The sequence below is a fragment of the Portunus trituberculatus genome, chromosome 15, assembly GCF_017591435.1.
Source record: "Portunus trituberculatus isolate SZX2019 chromosome 15, ASM1759143v1, whole genome shotgun sequence".
In the NCBI taxonomy this organism is placed as follows: Eukaryota; Metazoa; Arthropoda; class Malacostraca; order Decapoda; family Portunidae; genus Portunus; species Portunus trituberculatus.
Window position 1 is genome coordinate 16,148,800 of NC_059269.1, and position 19,834 is coordinate 16,168,633.

General features: G+C 40.2%; 1 protein-coding gene across 2 annotated transcripts in view; it reads left to right on the forward strand.

Annotated features, from left to right (window-relative positions):
- The first annotated feature begins 635 nt into the window (after positions 1–635).
- Positions 636–19,834, forward strand: part of LOC123503984 — a 194,741-nt gene continuing 175,542 nt past the window's right edge. For both annotated transcript variants that reach the window (XM_045254175.1, XM_045254174.1), the window contains exon 1: positions 636–1,434. In XM_045254175.1, coding sequence (XP_045110110.1) covers positions 1,348–1,434 — 87 coding nt within the window. In that variant the 5' untranslated portion in view covers positions 636–1,347. The remainder of the gene's footprint in view (positions 1,435–19,834) is intronic.

Consider the following 19,834-nt stretch of genomic DNA (forward strand, 5'->3'; position numbering starts at 1 on the left):
TAAGGAACAGTCCCAGGCAAGAGGCTAACGCGGAGAGGCTGGTGTGTGGGGATGGAGGCAGATTTCCCACACCACTGAGTGACTAGACAGTTTTAAAGTAGGAGTGCCGTAAGAGCGAACGTTAGAGAGACCGGTGTAGTGCTGACTTGGCGGCTGTTGTGACAGGGAGGGAGTCGCACGCGGTTTTGTGTACTCTCGCACACCCTTTGTGTGTGTGTGTGTGTGTGTGTGTGTGTGTGTGTGTGTGTGTGTGTGTGTGTGTGTGTTGTGTGTGTTTGTATTTGTTTTGTGTGTGTGTGTGTGTTGTGTGCTTGTATTTGTGTTGTGTTTTTTGTGTGGGCGTGTGTGTATGTTTGTGTGTGTATGTGTGTGCACGTGGACAAACCCACGAGTACACGCCATGACCAAAGCTTATCTAGGCGGTGGTGAGAGAAGTGACATTGTTGACGGAGAGACGGTGGGTGATGGACGCAGGCCTTGTTGACATGGGACACTGACGGTGCTGTACATAAGACGTGCTTCCAAACTGACAGATTCATCATTCATTATCCTCGTTTTCGTATCACAAGACACAAATATATGTACGATATTAGTGAGATGAGAAACGTATGACAATAATTTGCCTTTCCTACCAGGTGTTAACTTATGACTGAATAAAAAAACATTCCGGGTGTTCAGCTAAGTGCCAAAAGGACAAATAACTTAGTAGCAGAAAAAAAATGCCCATATTTGCCCGTCAGACAAAGGGCATGTGAAGTAACAAGTGCACACACCCGTCAGCAAGTCACTAGTGAAGGTGTGATGTCCGAGCCTCTTTCTGCGCAACTCTAAATCAAATCTCAAACCTTAACTACTGGATACATGTAGTGTTTCCCCCATAATCAAAATGTGTGGCCACTAAACGAGACTTCGATGTAGTTGTCTGTGCTCTGAAGTTCATGGGACCTGCTCGCACAGAGACTGACAGTGGTTTCGTCCATAGTGTATGAGGTTAGGGAGTCTGTTCTCTGCTCTGGAGACGGAGAATGATGACAGCCTCTGAAGCTCTTCGTCGCCTCTTACGGACGTGTAATAATCGTGTCTATTCTCTGTGAACTAAAAGAAACACTCACACACACACATATAAAACAAAAATCTTGAGTGTTCTTTCGTGTATTTGAAAACAGTACAAAAGTTGACGTCACGTGGTCGGTAGAGGCGCCAACTAGCCCGCTAAGAAGACGTCCACTTTTGTTATCCACGAGGAGGACGATAGCAGATATATCAAAACCACCACCACCACCACCACCACACCACCACCACCACCACCACCAAGAGAGGGCGCCCCTGAGAAGCAGCACAAGGGCGATGTTCCCTTACTCGACCTGCATGTGCTTCAAGTCAAGGGACAAGAAGAACCGAGGATGGAGATGCTTCCTGCCGTCCGACACTCAGGTACTGGTTCTCTTTTGTTACTTGTGTTCATTATTATCCTTCATTCTATCAACTGCTCGCTGTAACACACGGACACTAAATCAACTCCCCGTACGTAAAGGGTTAAATGGAAACAAAGTCACCTCAATGGATTTCAATGGTTAATTTTTCTTCTTCCTCTAATTTTTCTCCTTTTATTCTTATTTTTCTTGAACTCTTTTTCTTCTAATCTTCTTCTTTAATTCTTCTTTTGGTATCGACGTGTATCTATTTGTGTCCATGTATTTATCTGTCTATCTATATTGTGTATTTATCTGTATTGTCTCTATCTATCTGTGTCCATCTATCTTTCTATCTATTTATCTGGCTACCTATATGTATATGTATGTATGTATTTATCTGTCTGTCTGTCTGTCTGTCTGTCTGTCTGTCTGTCTGTGTATCTATCTATCCATCTATCTATCTATGTATCTATCTAGCAGTCATTCAAGGAAGCTATCTGTCTATCTATATCTATTTATCTATCTATCTGTCTGTCTGTCTGTCTATCCATCCATCGATCTATCTATCTATCTATCTATCTTTCTATCTATCTATCTATCTATCTATCTATTTATCTATCCATCCATCCATCCATCCATCCATCCATCTTCGGTGTGCTCGCTTTAGCAGTCTCTCTCTCTCTCTCTCTCTCTCTCTCTCTCTCTCTCTCTCTCTCTCTCTCTCTCTCTCTCTCTCTCTCTCTCTCTCTCTCTCTCTCTCTCTCGCTCTCTCTCTCTTTCTGAGACTTACACAGATGGCAAGGAAGGAAGGACGTGTTTTCAGATGGACTTTTTTCTTTTTTCTTTTTTCTTTTTCTTTTTCTTTTTCTTTTTCTTTTTCTTTTTCTTTTTTTTTTTTTTTTTTTACTCACCTGATGGAGTTCAGTTTCATTCAGTGGGAACGAGGTGCGCCTGGAAACGATTATTGCACAGTTAAGAGAGAACGTTCAGGATCCTCCCAGCTTGCAAAGAGTGATAAAAGTACCACCACCACCACCGCCACCACCACCACCACCACCACCACCACCACCACCACCACCACCACCACCACCACCACCACCACCATTGTCTCGAAATCCTCAATGGTCATGGAGAAGCTATACGAAGTGTTTTTTTTTATGTAAGGGAAAAACCATCCAAGGGCAACAAAAAACTGTGATTAAAAAAAAAAAAAAAGCCCCACTGAGGTGCCAGTCCCCAGACAAGTTGAAAGAAGTGTTATTAGAATTGGCCTCAGAGGATGATAAAGGAGTATTTTTTTCTCTCTTTTTCAAGTCTAAATTTTGCGTGAAGAATTTATGTATACTTAGATGCATGGATGAAATAAAAACATGAGAACATAAGGAAATAAAGGCAGCTGCAGGAAGCCAATAGACCTATACATGAGAATACAAATTATGAAACGTGCCTATACATTTCCATCCATCAAAACCATCATAAATGTATCTAATCTTTTTTAACCCTTTCAATACCAGTTCTTGATACTATTTCTTGATTTTCTACAGCTTCAGAAACTTACGTGGGGATTAAAATAGTGAAGATTCAGGCCATTCATCTGCCCTCCATAGACCCTTCCTAATGTCAATAAATTCGTCTAATCATATCCAAACTCAAGGTAAAAATGTGTCCCAGTACTGAAAGGGTTAAAGCTCGTTTCATGAAGTATAAGAGATCCGACAATGTATGGCTGGTAACAATAAGTGAAAAAAAAAAAAAACGGTTTACGAACGAAGAAGAAAAAAAAAAAAAAAATCGTAGAATAGAAGATAAGGTACACGTCAAGAAATCACGAATATACAGGGTAAGTTTATTGTATTTTCGTATTAGTTTAGCGATTACGAATAAAGAAAAACAAACTTACTTCGAACCAACATTAGCATACATGTTGACCCTTTGCGAGGCTATTTATTCATATGAGGGAGCTAAAATGAGTTGGAGGAATGAGAGGAGAGAATGAGGGAAAGAAGCAATGAATATGCAGGAGGTAATGAGGAGGGGAGGAGGAAGGGTACGGGGAGCAGGGAGCGAGAGGAGAGGAAGGAGGAGAAGGAGGATTAAAGCGAGAGGAGAGGAAAGGAGAGGGTGTTATGGTGGTAGTGTACTAGTTGGTGGGTTGCCATGGATCGCTACGTCTAAAGCCCCTGTTGTGAAACGTTTTACTCTCACACCACGACTATTTTCAAAGGCTGCACAGATCATCAGCTGGAGTGACAAAGAGTGTTTTTCCTGTTCACAACGCGGACATGTTAATCTGTAGCTCAGACGTGAAAACATCCTTAAGACCCGTGTAATTTCAAAAAGAGCCTTAACGTAGTGGAGGTGCGACGGGGAAGTGTTTCAGAATGTGGTGCTAAAGTTGAAGGATTGTACACCAGGCTGTCTGGAAGATGGTGCTGATGTCTTGTGATATTTTGGTTCTCTTTTTCATGCTCCTCTATCTCTGTTGCGCCCTACTTTCTACAATCGAGTGCTGTATATGTGGGGTGGAAGTTTCTTGTCATATTAACCAAGAAGTTTTGCGTCTAATCTATTTGCAACACTACGATTCGTTCATGTCCTCGTTCGCTTAGATAGATAGATGAATAGATAAGTAGACCAATAGATAGATGCATACGTATATAAATAAATCTTTAGGAAGGTAGATAGCAAAGTATGTAGATAGATAGACTGATAAATTGATAAATAGAAGTATTGATCATAATTATAACAACATAGATAACACATGAAATATAACGTTACATCGACGCATCAAATCACAGCACACACGAGTGACCTGACAGCACACACTAATCACACTAGTAGCTTGATACCGCGGGATAACCATACATTGACTTTCATCGCGTTACAATAGGACAGTGCCTCGTCCATCACTTCTGTGTTTACTAGCCAGCCACTGCACTGAAGCGTAATCGTATGTACATTATTCCTGTGTGTGAACTGGAATGTAGCAGCAAAACAAAAAAGATGTAATATAATAATACTGCCAAATCTGTCTATCAATTTGTTGGTCTATCTATTTTTCTGTCTATTTATCTATCCGTCCTTTTTCTTATGAAGGGAAAAGAGTCGGCCAAGGGCAAACAAAAGAAAAGATGAAAAAAAGGCCCACTTGAGTGCTGGCTGTCTACAGAGGGAAAAGCGTCAGCCAAAATTAAGGAGCAAATACCTCGATACCTCCCTCTAAAAGAAGACAAATCTATATCTATGTATTTGTTGGTCTATCTATCAGTCACTCAAGGAAGCAAGCTATGTGTGTGTGTGTGTGTGTGTGTGTGTGTGTGTGTGTGTGTGTGTGTGTGTGTGTGTGTGTGTGTGTGTCCCGTAGGTATAATTAAGAAAATATTTGTAAACCTCGTATAAGAGTGAAAGATCGTTGATGTAGACTTTTAACCTTCCTGGCCAGTTCAAAGGTCGGAAAGGAATAGTATTACCTTAATTAATATGTATTTTCAGTAAGGCGAACATATTGCCATTCTCTCTCTCTCTCTCTCTCTCTCTCTCTCTCTCTCTCTCTCTCTCTCTCTCTCTCTCTCTCTCTCTCTCTCTCTCTCTCTCGTGTGTGTATGTGTGTGCGTAAATTATTAATGTGCAATTTAGTCTTCGAATATTGGAAGGATTATTATTTTCTTGTACTAGTTTAATTTTGAAGTGTACGTGCCTTATCCTGTGTCTCCACCAGCACTTTCTTCGTGTGTAAGAGGAGAAAGCTGGCCAAGAGCAACAGAAAAATTAAAAAGCAACAAAAAAGGTCCACTTACTTGCCAGCCTCGATGCATGTAATCGTTCAGCATTAGTCACCGTTTCAACTTTGATATTTAAGACGCGCACTTCTTGCTTTAGTAATATTTGTTTTCTACACTTGTATGGAGATGGGATGGCTGTAACAAATATAGTTATAAAAATAGTATAATTAAGAAATACAGGTGGCTGGCGGTGGTAATCCCTGAATAATGAAGACGTCCCAATCTGTCTTTCTCACAGCCACTTTGTTTTGGTCAGTGACTTTCTCTCTCTCTTCATAACATATTTTTCTTCATAGTCAGTGACCTCCGCCTGCACTGGGTGAGCTCGTTGTGCCGTGTCTTGTTGACGGTTTCGCTTTGTTTTACTGCCTTTCTTTACTTTTCCTCTCATTCTCTTTCTCTTCATTTGCTCGCCACTTCGTTGTGTTTTTTATGTTGCGTTTGTAATTCGTTTTCTTCTGCCTGATGGAGCTACATTATTGTTATTGACTATGATATTGCTCACAGGGAAGGATATAAACCAAGAGCACGGCGTTATCAGACTCGTTTATGAAAGAGAGGTTATAGGTATTTAGTTTATCAAAAAGCAAAAACAGTGTTATTAATTAATTTATGAATGAAATAAAAAAGAATCCAGCGTTTTGATTTATGTGAACGTACTAAGGGTAAGAATTTCTCCAAGTAAACGTTCATATCTGAGGAAACAATGTGAATATCTGTAAGTAAAAAGAAAAGTATAAAAAATACTTGTCTCAGTTTTTTCTAAATTTTTCGTCAGATTATTTCTTGTGATATTTTTTGTTATAAAATTTAAGACATCGCTGTTATAATTTTCGGTCTTTCTTCCCACCAAGTGTCCTTCTGTAAGTCTCAATAACCTTCATTACGTCTTTCTTAGAGCTTCGTATTTTTAAGGAAGTTTTTATTTTATTTTTTTTAACACTATATCAATATCTGTACATATAAGCAATACATCTTTTTCTCTCGTGTAAGATGCAACTCTCTTTTCACTGAAGATCGTTAAGTTTGTACCGGATGATGGTCTTTCCGGACCAATTTGCCTTGTTAATTAATGTCTGACTCTGAAGGAAATGAAGCGATCTTTTTCTTCTAATTTTTCCAGGAAGGTTGTAGATTTTCAAGCCGCTTGTCGTTTAGAAGGTCCTTTAATTGACTTTGTTTCTTATACAGTCTTTGTTTTCCTGATTTTACCACATTCATGGTTCTGAAAATTTATTGCAAGAATCAAAATTACCCAGAACACAGTTGTATTTAGTTTATACATATATTTTCTTGTGAACATCTCCCACTGTGCGCACCACCAGCCACTGTCTGCGCGTTGGTAATCATATTGTCCCTGATGCCTACCTTCCACGCCTCTATTTACAATGCAAATGACCCATTACTAACAGTCTGACCTTCCCCAGGCGTGGTACTGGAAACGATTATGTAATTGGTCTCGTGTAATGATTCAAACACACTTTTTTATTATTATTACTTACACAGACGAATTTGTGTAGTTTATACTGAGAAATACTGAACACTTCCCTTGTGCTGGAGTGTTAATTCAGAATAAATGTATCACTGACTTAATGTTTATAGCGGCCGGTTCCTGTAGTACTGACAGTCGTAACTCTGATACAGACTACATTCAAACTTCTTATTCTATTGAACATTTTCTTCCCTAAGTTTTGGTTTCCTTGGAGTGGAGCAATGCCTTTCATGACCTTTTGGCCAAGACTCCCAAGAGGCTTATAGTTCGAGTGGAATCTATTCTATCGCCCTTAAGGAATAGGTTGCTGTGGTGCCGCCCTGTTTGATCACAAGTTCCGATCTCTCTCGCTACTTGCTGGAAGTGTCCTCATCTTCTGCCCATATGGTGCCGTGTTTTGTGAAGCCAAGGTGTTAATTGCAAAGGAAGGACGTTAAACTTTTTCATAGTGCCTGAGGATCGAATCAATCATGTTGTGCGAGTCAAAGGGTACTTCACCTTTACCGCCACGGCTGGTTAGGTAAACGGACATTTGTACAACCAAGTGCTTTGCTTTGCCTTCCACCGAGATTGTGTTGGTGGAGTTTCTAACTCGCGACTGGAGTCAGAAACAGAGAGAGAGAGAGAGAGAGAGAGAGAGAGAGAGAGAGAGAGAGAGAGAGAGAGAGACGAAATGTTTCAATTTCCTCATTACCAGACAGAAAGAATGAAAACACCTCGATATTAGACAGAATGATTCCACCACCTCATTACTAGACTAACAGACAGGCAGATATGGACGAGATGACAATGTTTTCACCCCCTCACCACCAGACAGACAGACAGAATTGATCACTCTCATTACCAGGGAGACAGACAGGCAGGTAGACAGACAGAATGGATCCACCCCGTCATTACCGCTGCCCCAAGGAAGGAGAAGCCGACTTGGTAATCCTTCAGTCTTCCATTCTGTATCTCTGTCTTCCTGCCCTTCCAGCGCTCATGTATCTATTTTTAACACTGAAAGAAGGATTTAGAAGCATCTCCGCTCTGAGCACCGAGATGAATTTACCAAGGGACGATCTGTTTGTGATGTTTTTTATTCTTTATCTGAATCTTGGCTGTTCTTTTTATAGGCTTGGAAAAAAGAAATATTACCTTGATATTGAGAAAACACCAACAAAACTATAAACTAGACAGAACAGTGGACACAAGAAGGGAAAGAAAAATAATAGAGATAATAAATAAACAGAAAATCAAGGAAATAATTAAATAAATCAATGAATGAATATTGAAACGGAGAGAGAAAAATGTATCATATCGACAAAGTAAATTCCAAAACCACAGAAGAAGAAAGAACAGAGAAACTTTTGCTACCACTGTTGATAATGATGACTTTGAAGCTGATGATGATAATGATGGTGGTGGACGTGACAATATGTGAGTGTGAGTGTGAGTATATGTACTCGTACGTGCGCACTACTGAGGGTGGTCGTGAGGCAATCGAAGGCGTTGGAATGCCGGCCTGTGACCCTGAGTAGTATCACGGAAATTACTGGTGACTCAGAGGGTTCAGTAAATGCATTGGTGGGCTCACACGGGATTGTAGTGCGGCGGCAGGTGTGGCTAGGCTCCGGGCGCGTGTGGGGGTCTTGTGCGTCGCGGCGGGAATGTAGTGAAGAATGGATGCAGACTTGAAATGAACTGACTTTGTTATCTTGTATAGGTAGGCCGTGCGTGTTTCTGCAATTTTTCTCAGCTGACCGATTTGCTAATTAACGAATTATCTACGTATTTGAGCATGTACTTCCCTAACTGACCATGTAGCTGGCTAACTAAGTAACGAACTACATAATTAACTGACCATCTTGCACATCATATAACTAATTAATTCTTTGACTAATAACTATGTGCTATACTCTCTGTCTACCTCTTTTAACTATCCAATTGTGTAACTGACTGGTTATCTCGCTTATAAACTAAATTACCTACCTACCAACCAACTATCAGACTAAATAACAACCTATACACTAGTGGAGAGAAGTATATCCTGTTATACAAAACGAAATGATAGTACCGAAGAGCACAATTCACTCATGCGATCACGTCTCCTCAACAAACTCTACAGCCAACCTCTTTGTCCCATCAAGCAACACGTGAACTAAAACCTGACATCTGGAACGCTTCTAATGTCTAATGAGCCTCGATTTACTTAGTGTCGTTTAGGTTGCACTGGATACCTCAAACTACACCTAAATTTTCAATGCCACGTAAACTAAAACCTGATATCTTGAAAATGCCTCTATTGTCTTTTATTTATAACAAAAATACATGAGCCTCGTTTTGCTTAGTTTAGTTTAGGTTGCACTGGATACCTCAAAGTACACCTAACTTCTCTATGCCACGTAAACTAAAAAAAACCCTGATATCTTGGAAACGCTTTTATTTCTTATATTTTTTGAACTGTAGTACATGAGCCTCGTCTTGCTTAGTTTTATTCAGCTACCACTAGATACCTCAAACTGTACACCTAACTTTTTTATGCCACGTAAACTAAAACCTGACATCTTGAAAATGCTTCTATTGTCTTTTATTTATAACTTTGATACATGAGCCTCGTTTTGCTTATGTTTTATTAATTTTTTTTTCTCCCGCTTGCACTGGATACCCCAAACTGTACACCTAACTTTTTTATCCCACGTAAACCCTGACATCTTGAGAACGCTTCTAATGTTTCTTATTTATAACTCTAATATATGAACCTCCTTTTGCTTAGTTTTATTTAGGTAGCACTGGCCGCCTGAATATTACAAGAGGCACGGGTCGGTGTGGTGGATGCATGGGGCGAAGTGCGTGGCAGAGCGAGCGGCGGTGCGAGTATTGATGAGATTTAACGTGGTCGTGTGGAGGAATGTGGTGTCGTGGGGGTAGATCTTTCATCCTCGTAACTGTAAGCCAAATCGATATACACAGGCCCGCTGAATGCCGCTCCTAAAAATAGAAACAGGAGAACAATAAGGAAGAAAAAAAAATCTTGCCAGAAGCATTTCCCGAAGAGAGGGTGACGCAACACTTCCGTCACGCAATAGTGCTAAAAAAAAGAGACTGACAGAATATGATTGAAGGAACTAAAGTATATGTAGAGAGCCAGACTATCTTATCGCAGAGGGGACGCCTCACTTCTGTCACGCAATAGAGTCAAGTAACAAAAATAAAAACGAGTAATTTCCCAAAGGTTTCAATAACATTCCTGTCATATGAGAACAGAAAAATCAGAACCGAAATCGAGGCCACAATTCCTAAGTTTACCAGAAATGATTAAGAAGGGAATGAATCTGTGGTTAACTCACTCCCGTTAGAAAGATTAGCAAAACACACAGGATAATGAGCGGCAGGTCTTGTGAAGCGCGACCACTTGAGGGGGAGACGTGCACTTAACCTATTACAAGCAGCAATGATAGTGGAAGAGATACAACACTGCAGCAGAAGCAACACTGCAACAGAATGAGAATATTGTGGACTTTGTAGTTACTCTTACTCTTGTTCTCTCGACATTATTCTCGCTAACTATCACAGGAATTTTGCCACCTAAAGACACGCGAACCTGATGCACTTACTCTCTTATTTGTCTACTCGCAAATATTTCCGTCTTGACTTAAAACGTGTGGCGGATTGGAGGATACTAGACGATAATTCGGCACCTCATGATAAACCCCTTCAGTACCAGGACGCATTTCCATATTCATTCTACTTACTATTTGGTGATTTTATACAGCTTCAGAAACTCATGTGGGTGGTGCTTAAAATAGTAAATACTGTGGCCATTAATCTTCTGACTTCCATAGACCCTTCCTAATGTAAATAAAATTATCTAATCGTACACAAATCTAAAGGTAAATATGTGTTCCAGTATTAAAGGGGTTAAGAGTTTTATTGTGAAGTCAAGACTGGAATATATAGACCAGGTAGTGAGTGTGGAGCGTCAGTCAGAGGCATTGTTACTTGTTTGCGTGTGTTCAGGTGACACAATTACTGCGACAGACTTGGCGAAACAGTGCATCGCAAAAGTTAACTAGATGCTTCACTCTTTGGTCCCTTTCATCTAGTCGGAATGGGAATGTATGTATACGTGATTTACTCCGATTTCTCACCTTTGTTTTGTCATTATTAGTGAAAATTTAACCTGTTTATTCTTTCACTCGCCATTACCTTCACTTTTCATCTCCTTCATTGGTAATCTCTGAAACTGTTCGATTCTATTCCCAATCTTCATATGACTTCAACTATTTCCTTTGAGGAGTATAAAAAGTATATTGGGTAAGCTCCTGTAACACTTTTCTTTCCTATTCACTTTTAGAGGCACGGTAACTGAAGGGGCATTTTTTCAATCTATGCTAACGTAACCTAACCCTCTTGTGACTTGAACTGTTTCCAGGGAGGAGTATCAAGAACTGTATTGATCAACAGGAGTGGAACATTTGTTTTACTCATTTTATTGGAGCAGCAATTGAGCGCTAGCGTATTTATAGCTTAGCAAACGTTACGAAAAAAAAAATAAATAAAGAAAAAGATCCTTGAAAACTGATGAGAGGAGTGTTGTGTGACTCAGCCTTGATTACCATTACTTTGTCTGCAGAAGCCTTCACATGTAACAGGCTTATTGCATATAGTGGCGGACAAGGACTCTGTATTGGGTCGGCTTCGTGGAAATGGAATTGAGAATGATTGGATAGGCGACACGTAACACACAACTTTGTAAAAAATAGATTTTATATGAGTAAAAGATGGATATGAACTTTTAAATGTGTTGGAGGTAGCCATGGTGAATGTGTAGTGCAGAGATGGGTTTTTATTGTGAGTTATGGAAAGCGTGTAGTGTGTAAATAGGTGAGTGGTATTTTAGTTACAAAGAGGTGTTAGTATCTAGCATAAAAACTTGGCGGAGTTACAAGTGAAGGAGAAAGATGTGTGATACACTGGAGACGAGAATCAATTAATCATTCTTGATCACAGCTTGAGGACATCGCAAGATTTATTGTAAGGATCGTGTGAGAGGATAGAACACTTTACTCCCTCAAGATCCATCCGATAGAGACTACGAGAATCCAGCGTCATCTTCAGGGTCTCAAATCTGATCTCCTCCACCTGTAAACTTCCACACAACTGTCACGAACACAGGAGCCTACGTACAGAAAATAGAAGGCAATAATGTTGGTATCTTCTTGTGGTCGACTGGTGGATGTAACAATGGCCAGCTATAACAGAAATGTATCGACCAAAACAGCGTTACAGTTAATCCTTTCGGTATTGGGACACATTTTTACCTTGAGATTTGTGTACCATTAGACCATTATTGACATCAGGAAGGGTCTATGGAGGTCAGAAGATTAATGGCCAGAATCTTCGTGCACTATTTCAATCCCCATATATATTTCTGAAGTTGTACAAAATCACCTGAGTGAATATGGAAATGCGTCATGGTACTAAAGAGTGGATATATAAAAGAAACAATCCACAAAGGTCCAGTTAGATTATTCACTATGATCTGCGCGTGGCCTCTATATTATCCCCGTCTCATTGTGTTTAGAGCACGCGGCGGATGACATGCTGTACCCAGGACATGGAGCTACTTGAATAAACATGTTTTCGCAGTTTACCTTTACATGGTTTCCTGAGACACCTATTTGTCTGCCAACCTGAAGGAAGGATGGGTTAGTGCTGACTGTCCTGACGAGACCACACACTTCCATAACTAAAACAAAATTACTTAAAGAAAGAGTAACAAACCTAACAATGTACAATTTAAAGAAAATGAGAGTAAATCGACCAGAAGGAGAGGTAAGGAAAGAGATACGAGAGTCTATATAAGCACAATTAATAGAAGTCAAAGAAGTTAAGAGTTATGAGAAACCGAATGCATAGCTGGAGAATTACACAACGTCGGAAATACATCAACTAAAATGGAAGTAAAAAGAAAATATAAGAAATAGTGAATAGAGAGGAAAAATGAACAGATACCAGGAACATATGAAATAGAAAACTAAAAAAAATACAAAAAGAAAAAAACAACTGTGGAAAGGAAAAAAAAAGAAAAATAGAAAAAAAAAACTTAAACTGAAATACCCAAGGCGAATGATCAAAGCTTTCACGGGAGGAGGTCGGAGAGGCTGACCTACAACCAGGTGAGCGAGTCATTAAGCAGGTTACCAGTATAGTATTCATATTGACGCCCAGGAGAAAATGTGTAGGTTGACATTTACTACCTTCCTATTAAGTGAGAGGGGAAAATTTTGCTTAGTTCAGGCTCGGTTGCCAGAGAGAGAGAGAGAGAGAGAGAGAGAGAGAGAGAGAGAGAGAGAGGCTTTATATTTTATTGTTCTCAGTTAAACTCACAATATGAATAAAAGGAAAAAATGGAAGAGTGAATGTATAGATCCGATGAACCTACACTCCTTTCAGAGAGAGAGAGAGAGAGAGAGAGAGAGAGAGAGAGAGAGAGAGAGAGAGAGAGAGAGAACGCTTTGGAGTGGAAATGTAATTAACTATCAAAGGAGTATCTAAATGTAAGAAGTGAGGCTTAGGTAGGCAAGGCTTCACGTGGGAGTTGATAGTGTGTGGATGTACTAGTATATATGTGGGTAGATTGGAGTACAGTGTGTGTGTGTGTGTGTGTGTGTGTGTGTGTGTGTGTGTGTGTGTGTGTGTGTGTGTGTGTGTGTGTGTGTGTGTGTGTGAGAGAGTAATAATAATAATAATAATAATATACGGTTTATAAGGAATTACAGTACATACATACTGAAAATATACATATGGGGACTGGGAGAACCTTAAAACTACAACATTAGCTTAGTAGTTTATAGCTCGCAACATGGAAGGGATCGCACTGTGTTGGTAGCGGTCGGTGTGTGCGTGTGCGTGTGCGTGTGTGCGTGTTTCGTGTCTGAGTTCCCTCCTGTCAACAAACTGTCGCCTTTACTATCGCTTGCACTCACACTAATGACAAATTCAAGGACATTTTTCTGCTCAATTTCATCAAAAACATATAATTATCGTACGTTTTCTTCCGTAACCTAATTATTATCCTCTCTCTCTCTCTCTCTCTCTCTCTCTCTCTCTCTCTCTCTCTCTCTCTCTCTCTCTCTCTCTCTCTCTCTCTCTCTCTCTCTCTCTGTGTGTGTGTGTGTGTGTGTGTGTGTGTGTGTATTCCCTGCCCCTTTCACACCCACTCTCTCTCTCTCAATACTACCACGTCCACGCCCTTCACTGCTGCAGAATTCAAAGTTTCTAATATATAAAAATGTCAAGGGAAGGAAAATATATTGACAGCCCTAAAAATGATGTGAGTGAATTGCTTTTCATGATATTAATCCATTTACTGAGAGAGATTTGTCCTTTCTTCCATTCTTTTCCTTTTTTTTTTTTTTTTTTAGGTTCATGGCTGAGTTTTCGATAGCTCTTTGTTCCTGATGCATTTTTTTTGTCTCATTCTATTTGTTAATGGGTTATTCTTCAATACTCTTTGTTCTGTTTTCTCTCTCTCTCTCTCTCTCTCTCTCTCTCTCTCTCTCTCTCTCTCTCTCTCTCTCTCTCTCTCTCTCTCTCTCTCTCTCTCTCTCTCTCTCTCTCGTCTTACAAATACAGGGTTGCGTTTCCTCTTTCACTGTCTCCACGTAACAAGCTTTGCATCAGAGGACAGAGATACAAGTAGAGGTTCATTTATTTTGTTATGTTTTATTTAATCAAAGAAAAAAACATCTGCATAATAGAAAGTACAAGATTAAAGGTACTTATATCATACTTATATAAGCACCTCTTGCGATCAATGGGTTTTTGAGATGCGGTATTTGCATTGGAAGATTTGTCACATTACTGTACTGGAATAGGTAAACATCGTCAGATTGATTACCACGACCGTGTTTTCCCGGCACGAGTGGACTTAGGACTGCTACAAGAGCGTGTCAGATGAGGCAGATAAGGGGGTGACACATAACGCCTCGTGCTTCTGGAGGGTCTCATTGTCCAGTTGCATGCACCTTATCACTTTCCGTCATCGCCTTCGTGTTACAAATTATTCAGATAATCGCCACGGAGAAAGGTGATGGGAGCGAGTGTACATTGAGCATAGAGAGAGAGAGAGAGAGAGAGAGAGAGAGAGAGAGAGAGAGAGAGAGAGAGAGAGAGAGAGTATTCTTTCGTGATATCTTTCTCATTTCTCTTTTAATCTTCGCTTTTACTCTTTCGTCTTAATGTGTTATTACTATACTTTAGTCTGATCCGACCTTCTGTGGTGCGCTTTGTTAACATGTGCAGAGAGAGAGAGAGAGAGAGAGAGAGAGAGAGAGAGAGAGAGAGAGAGAGAGAGAGAACCCAGTAAAGATGGGCTAATACTACATTTAGAGGCCATCGAGATAAGGTGAACCAGATCCCATGTACTGATACTACTACACACGCATGCTTTACCCTGGCGTTACCTACATCACTATCTCCCCGTGCATGCTGGTGACACACTTTGCACCCCTCGGAAAAGAAAAAAATGGAGGAAAAACACAGGAAGAATACATAGAACATCCACACAGAAGCAGGAAACACAGTCATTCAGCTTGGAGGTTGTAGAACGTGTTGAAACGGGTTTATCACCGCGCTCCTGCCCCAGTAACTACTGTGCGCCGCCCTCACCATCTCATTAGTTACTTTTAATTAGTTCATTAACCCGTGGAAATACAGAGTTCTCTACTGTTTTTTTTTTTTTTTGCTTCTTTGTGTGTGTGTGTGTGTGTGTGTGTGTGTGTGTGTGTGTGTGTGTGTGTGTGTGTGTAATTCATTTTCTTTTTTTGTTATTTCTTGGTCTAAGAGTGTGTTTTTGTTTGTCTTTACGTCTGTATGTGTGTGTGTGTGTGTGTGTGTGTGTGTTTAATTCACCCAGTGTTTTGAGGCTCACGTGCTGCATTGTTAGTGTCCCTCTTAATACACTTCCGATGAGGGCTTAGCGAGAGAGATCATACGGTTCAATCTACGGGCAGAGCTTTAACCTTTCGCCCACCACACGTCCCGTCCATCCATCCGCTTGCTCAAGGCCAGAGTATGTGTGTGTGTGTGTGTGTGTGTGTGTGTGTGTGTGTGTGTGTGTGTGTGTGTGTGTGTTTTGTTTTCATCAGTGTGTCAGTCCATTTGTCTGCCTCTCTCTCTCTCTCTCTCTCTCTCTCTCTCTCTCACACTTTAAACACTTGAAACCCTTTATTATGTTTGTCTTATATACAAAATTTCACATAAGAAAATGAAAAAGGTGTGACAAACAGCCCGTTACCAGCAATACCTTTATGGGCATAAAAGGAGATTGTGAAATTACAAAACATAATAGGAAAGCAAAAGAAAAAAAAATAGATAGATAAGTAATTAAATAGAAGGAAGGATTAAATTACAAACAAGAAGGGCATGATCTAAGTAAGTATATAAATTTGAGATCTTACAATTACTTTAGGTATCATACATACAGTGTTGGGTGGTAATGGGAGTTATATATTATAATAAACAAAAAATAGTGACAATATTTAAAGTAAACGATATTAATAATGTAATATAAATAATAAAAAATTATAATCATTAATTAACCTCTCTCTCTCTCTCTCTCTCTCTCTCTCTCTCTCTCTCTCTCTCTCTCTCTCTCTCTCTCTCTCTCTAACACACGAAAAGCTGAATAAACCATAACAAATAAATAAAACAACATAAGAAGGATCCCCAGGCAGACAGGGATAACGTGCAGTATTTACACATGAACTCCACTAATTAAAACTCAAGATGAAAGAGAGGCTGGAAAACAAAGGCATTACGTAAAGGCTTACAGAGGATACGCAGACAAATAAGCAAGTGAGACAGTGAAAAAAGCACTATTGTAGAAAAGCTAGCCATATTTCTCCAATTAACCTTAACTCCTCTACAAAACCTGCGCTCCAAGATTCTCCCAAGTTAGAGAAAATAGTGCAGGGTGTACGAGAATGGAGGGACAGGAATAGAGCGCCATGAATTAGGGAGCAGTGTAAAAGTTCACTGACCAACTCGTGAGGAAGAAGGAACAGCTGCTAGGTGGATGATGTGTTCCTCCTCTCTTCCTCTCTTCCTCAGCTAAGAGTGAAAGGCAATCCCATTGATTTGAGACCCCGGTACGATGCGAGTGACTTATACACTTGATGTTTGAGTGGTTGGGGTGATGGTGGTGGTGGTAGTAGTTGTAGTAGTGATAGCTGATAGTAAAATAATAGTAGTTGTATCGTTGTTGTTGTTGTTGTTGTTGGTGCTGCTATTTTTGTTGTTATTGTTGATACTGTCACCGTGATTACTGTTGTTGTCGTTGCCATTGTTGTTGTTATTGCTGCTGCCGATGTTGCTGTTAACCACTTCATTACTGAGACGCATTTTTGCCATGATTTATGCGTATGATTAGACGTTTTTTTTTTTTTTTTTTGCATTATGTAGGGTATATGGAGGTCTAAAGATTAATAGCTAGAGTCTTCACTATTTTAATCCCCACATAAGTTTCTGAAGCTTATAAAATCGCCAAATAGTAAACAAAATTAGTATAAGAACGTGGCACGGTACTGAAGGGATTAATGTTGTTATCATCGGTGCTGTCGTTGTTGCTGTGGTTACTATTGGTGTTGTTTAGGTATTGGTGGTGAGACCCGTTGCAGTGTGTCTGTGTTGCCTCACGACTCGAGCACACTGGCTGCATTTGTTGCCATGTGAAGTGATAGTGGTGCAGGCAGAGGGAATGTCCTCACTGGTGGTAACGTGAAGCCTGTATGTGTACGTGTGTGTGTGTGTGTGTGTGTGTGTGTGTGTGTGTGTGTGTGTGTGTGTGTGTGTGTGTGTGTGTGTATGAATCTACTGGTGAATAATGATGATAATAGTGATAATGACGATGGTGATAGTTTTAATAATGATGATGATATTAGCAGTGATAAAACCATTGTTAACCTATACCCGTGAATCATTAAATACACTGCGGGGTGATTAATCAATTCGCAAAACATGTATGGATAGAATTAGATTAGCACGTGTAATATAACAAACACACACACACACACACACACACACACACACACACACACACACACACACACACACACACACACACACACACACACACACACACACACTGGTGCAGCTCAGTGAATGGAAGGAAGGGATAGCAGAAGTGAAGACGTATCAAGATGGCGAGATGTCCTTCACGAGGTTAAGCTAAGGTCAAGATAAGGCCAAGGCTCCAGTGTCAGGCCTGAATGTGCTGCGAGAAGAGATGCTCACCACATTGCTTGGCCAAGGCTGCGCTGGTTCGGTCACTTCACGACTCGTTGCTTTTCTTGGAGTTAACGTTAAAATATATTGGAAGCTGCAAGAAACTATCAGCCTACACGTGGCAATCCATAGAAGAAACACACGAAGCAATGCCCATTTTGACCATCCTCATCCATAACTTTTTTCTAATCTAATATTTTAAAACATGAGCAGTGAGTCCATTCCATTCATTTACCACACTATTTGAGACCTAATTCCCGTCTATCTCTTTTTAAATCTGACTTTTCTTGCTTCAATCCATTATTTTCTGTCGTGATTACTGAGCCTGAGAGTTTTGCCTGCATCACCTTGCTTTATCCGTCCTAGTCACTGACTCGGCAAGCTTAGAGGCGTCTGTGAGTAAGTGGTGATCGAGTGGTACGTAGACTGAGGCCCCTGGTTCGTAGATAGCAACACTGGCCACTATCACCACGAATACTTGTGTTTACTGGTGTTGAATTACAGTGGTGTAAACAGTGCCTTGCCAAATGGAAGACGGAATAGTAATCATGATGACTTATTCGTATTTGGCGTGCAGTATTTATGTAGTCAATGCCACGTGAGGTCCTCGTCTTGTCTATATCGTCAAACGTCAATACTTTCTGTAAAGGGATAGACTTAGAGTAACTTAGATTGGCAGAGGGTTGCAGTAAGTATTGTGATCAAAGCTGTAAGTATTGTCGCTCCAGGTAGTTTCATATTCAGTTACAAAGGCGCGTCACAGCACGAGTACATACTCTACTGCTGGAGAAACTTTTTCCATTTTGTAGATTTCCAAAGTGCTAGACGTGTCTCGAGCACATTTCTCATATTTCGTTTTCTATAGAAGTGAAAAGTTATGGAGTGATTTCATATTTTCATAATTGTGAAATGTGGGGGAACGCTTTTTAACATTTCCCTAGAAGTTAGACACCCTGACTATTAGAAAATAATAATTAATGGATAAACAAATAGATAAATAAAAAGTTCTGCTGCACCTTGTACAAGCAGATGTTCTCGTAGTATAAGTGTGTTTGGAAACTTTGTACGAATATCTGGACCATTTAAAGTTAACTAAAACGTTACCGATTGTCGTTTTTCGTTGTGGAAACTTCTGAGTTTGGATAAGCTGTCTCTCTTAAGAAAGCAAAAGTTGAGTCCCTGAGTGTTGCTTGGTGTTCGTGGAGTGCTTGTGGTCAGCGTGTGCTGCGAGGCTGAACTTGATAGTCTATAGGCCAGTGGTTCTTGACTCTTTTATTACCTCGCCCCTCTAGAAATTTGTCCTTCCCTCTACGCTCCCCTTGTTGCATCTATGAATATAATTCCCTTCCATATTTTAAATAAAAAAGCGATACTTTTGCATTTTTCATGAACTCATTACTTGACCATGCTCTCGTTAAGAGAATGACAAATATAATTAGAGAAATTCCTGTTTTTTTTTTCCCAAGAGCTCGCGTCCCCCTTGGAAATTACCGACGCTCCCCAGGTTAAGAACAGTTGGTCTAGGCACATCTTACTTTAGTACTTGCTCCCACTTTAATACGTGATCCTGAAATCATATTGTTTCCCCTTTGAACTTATAAAGACGCAGATGTTGAGACCAGCTCGGGGCCGCTCCTCTGAGGCCTAAAGGGTACCGCTGGAGGGATCGATGGCAGCACGTGTATACAATAAGAGCTCGCCTAACATTACCTGCAGCGTCTTTTGTTGAATGTTTTACTTGCCGTAACAATTGAGAAACACCGCTCAGTTGCCGATCCGTGAAAAGTTATGAGGAAAAGAAAAAGGCATTAGCGAAATTTTGAATTATTAACACCACACCACAGATTCTCGCTGGAGTAATGGTGTGTGGCATC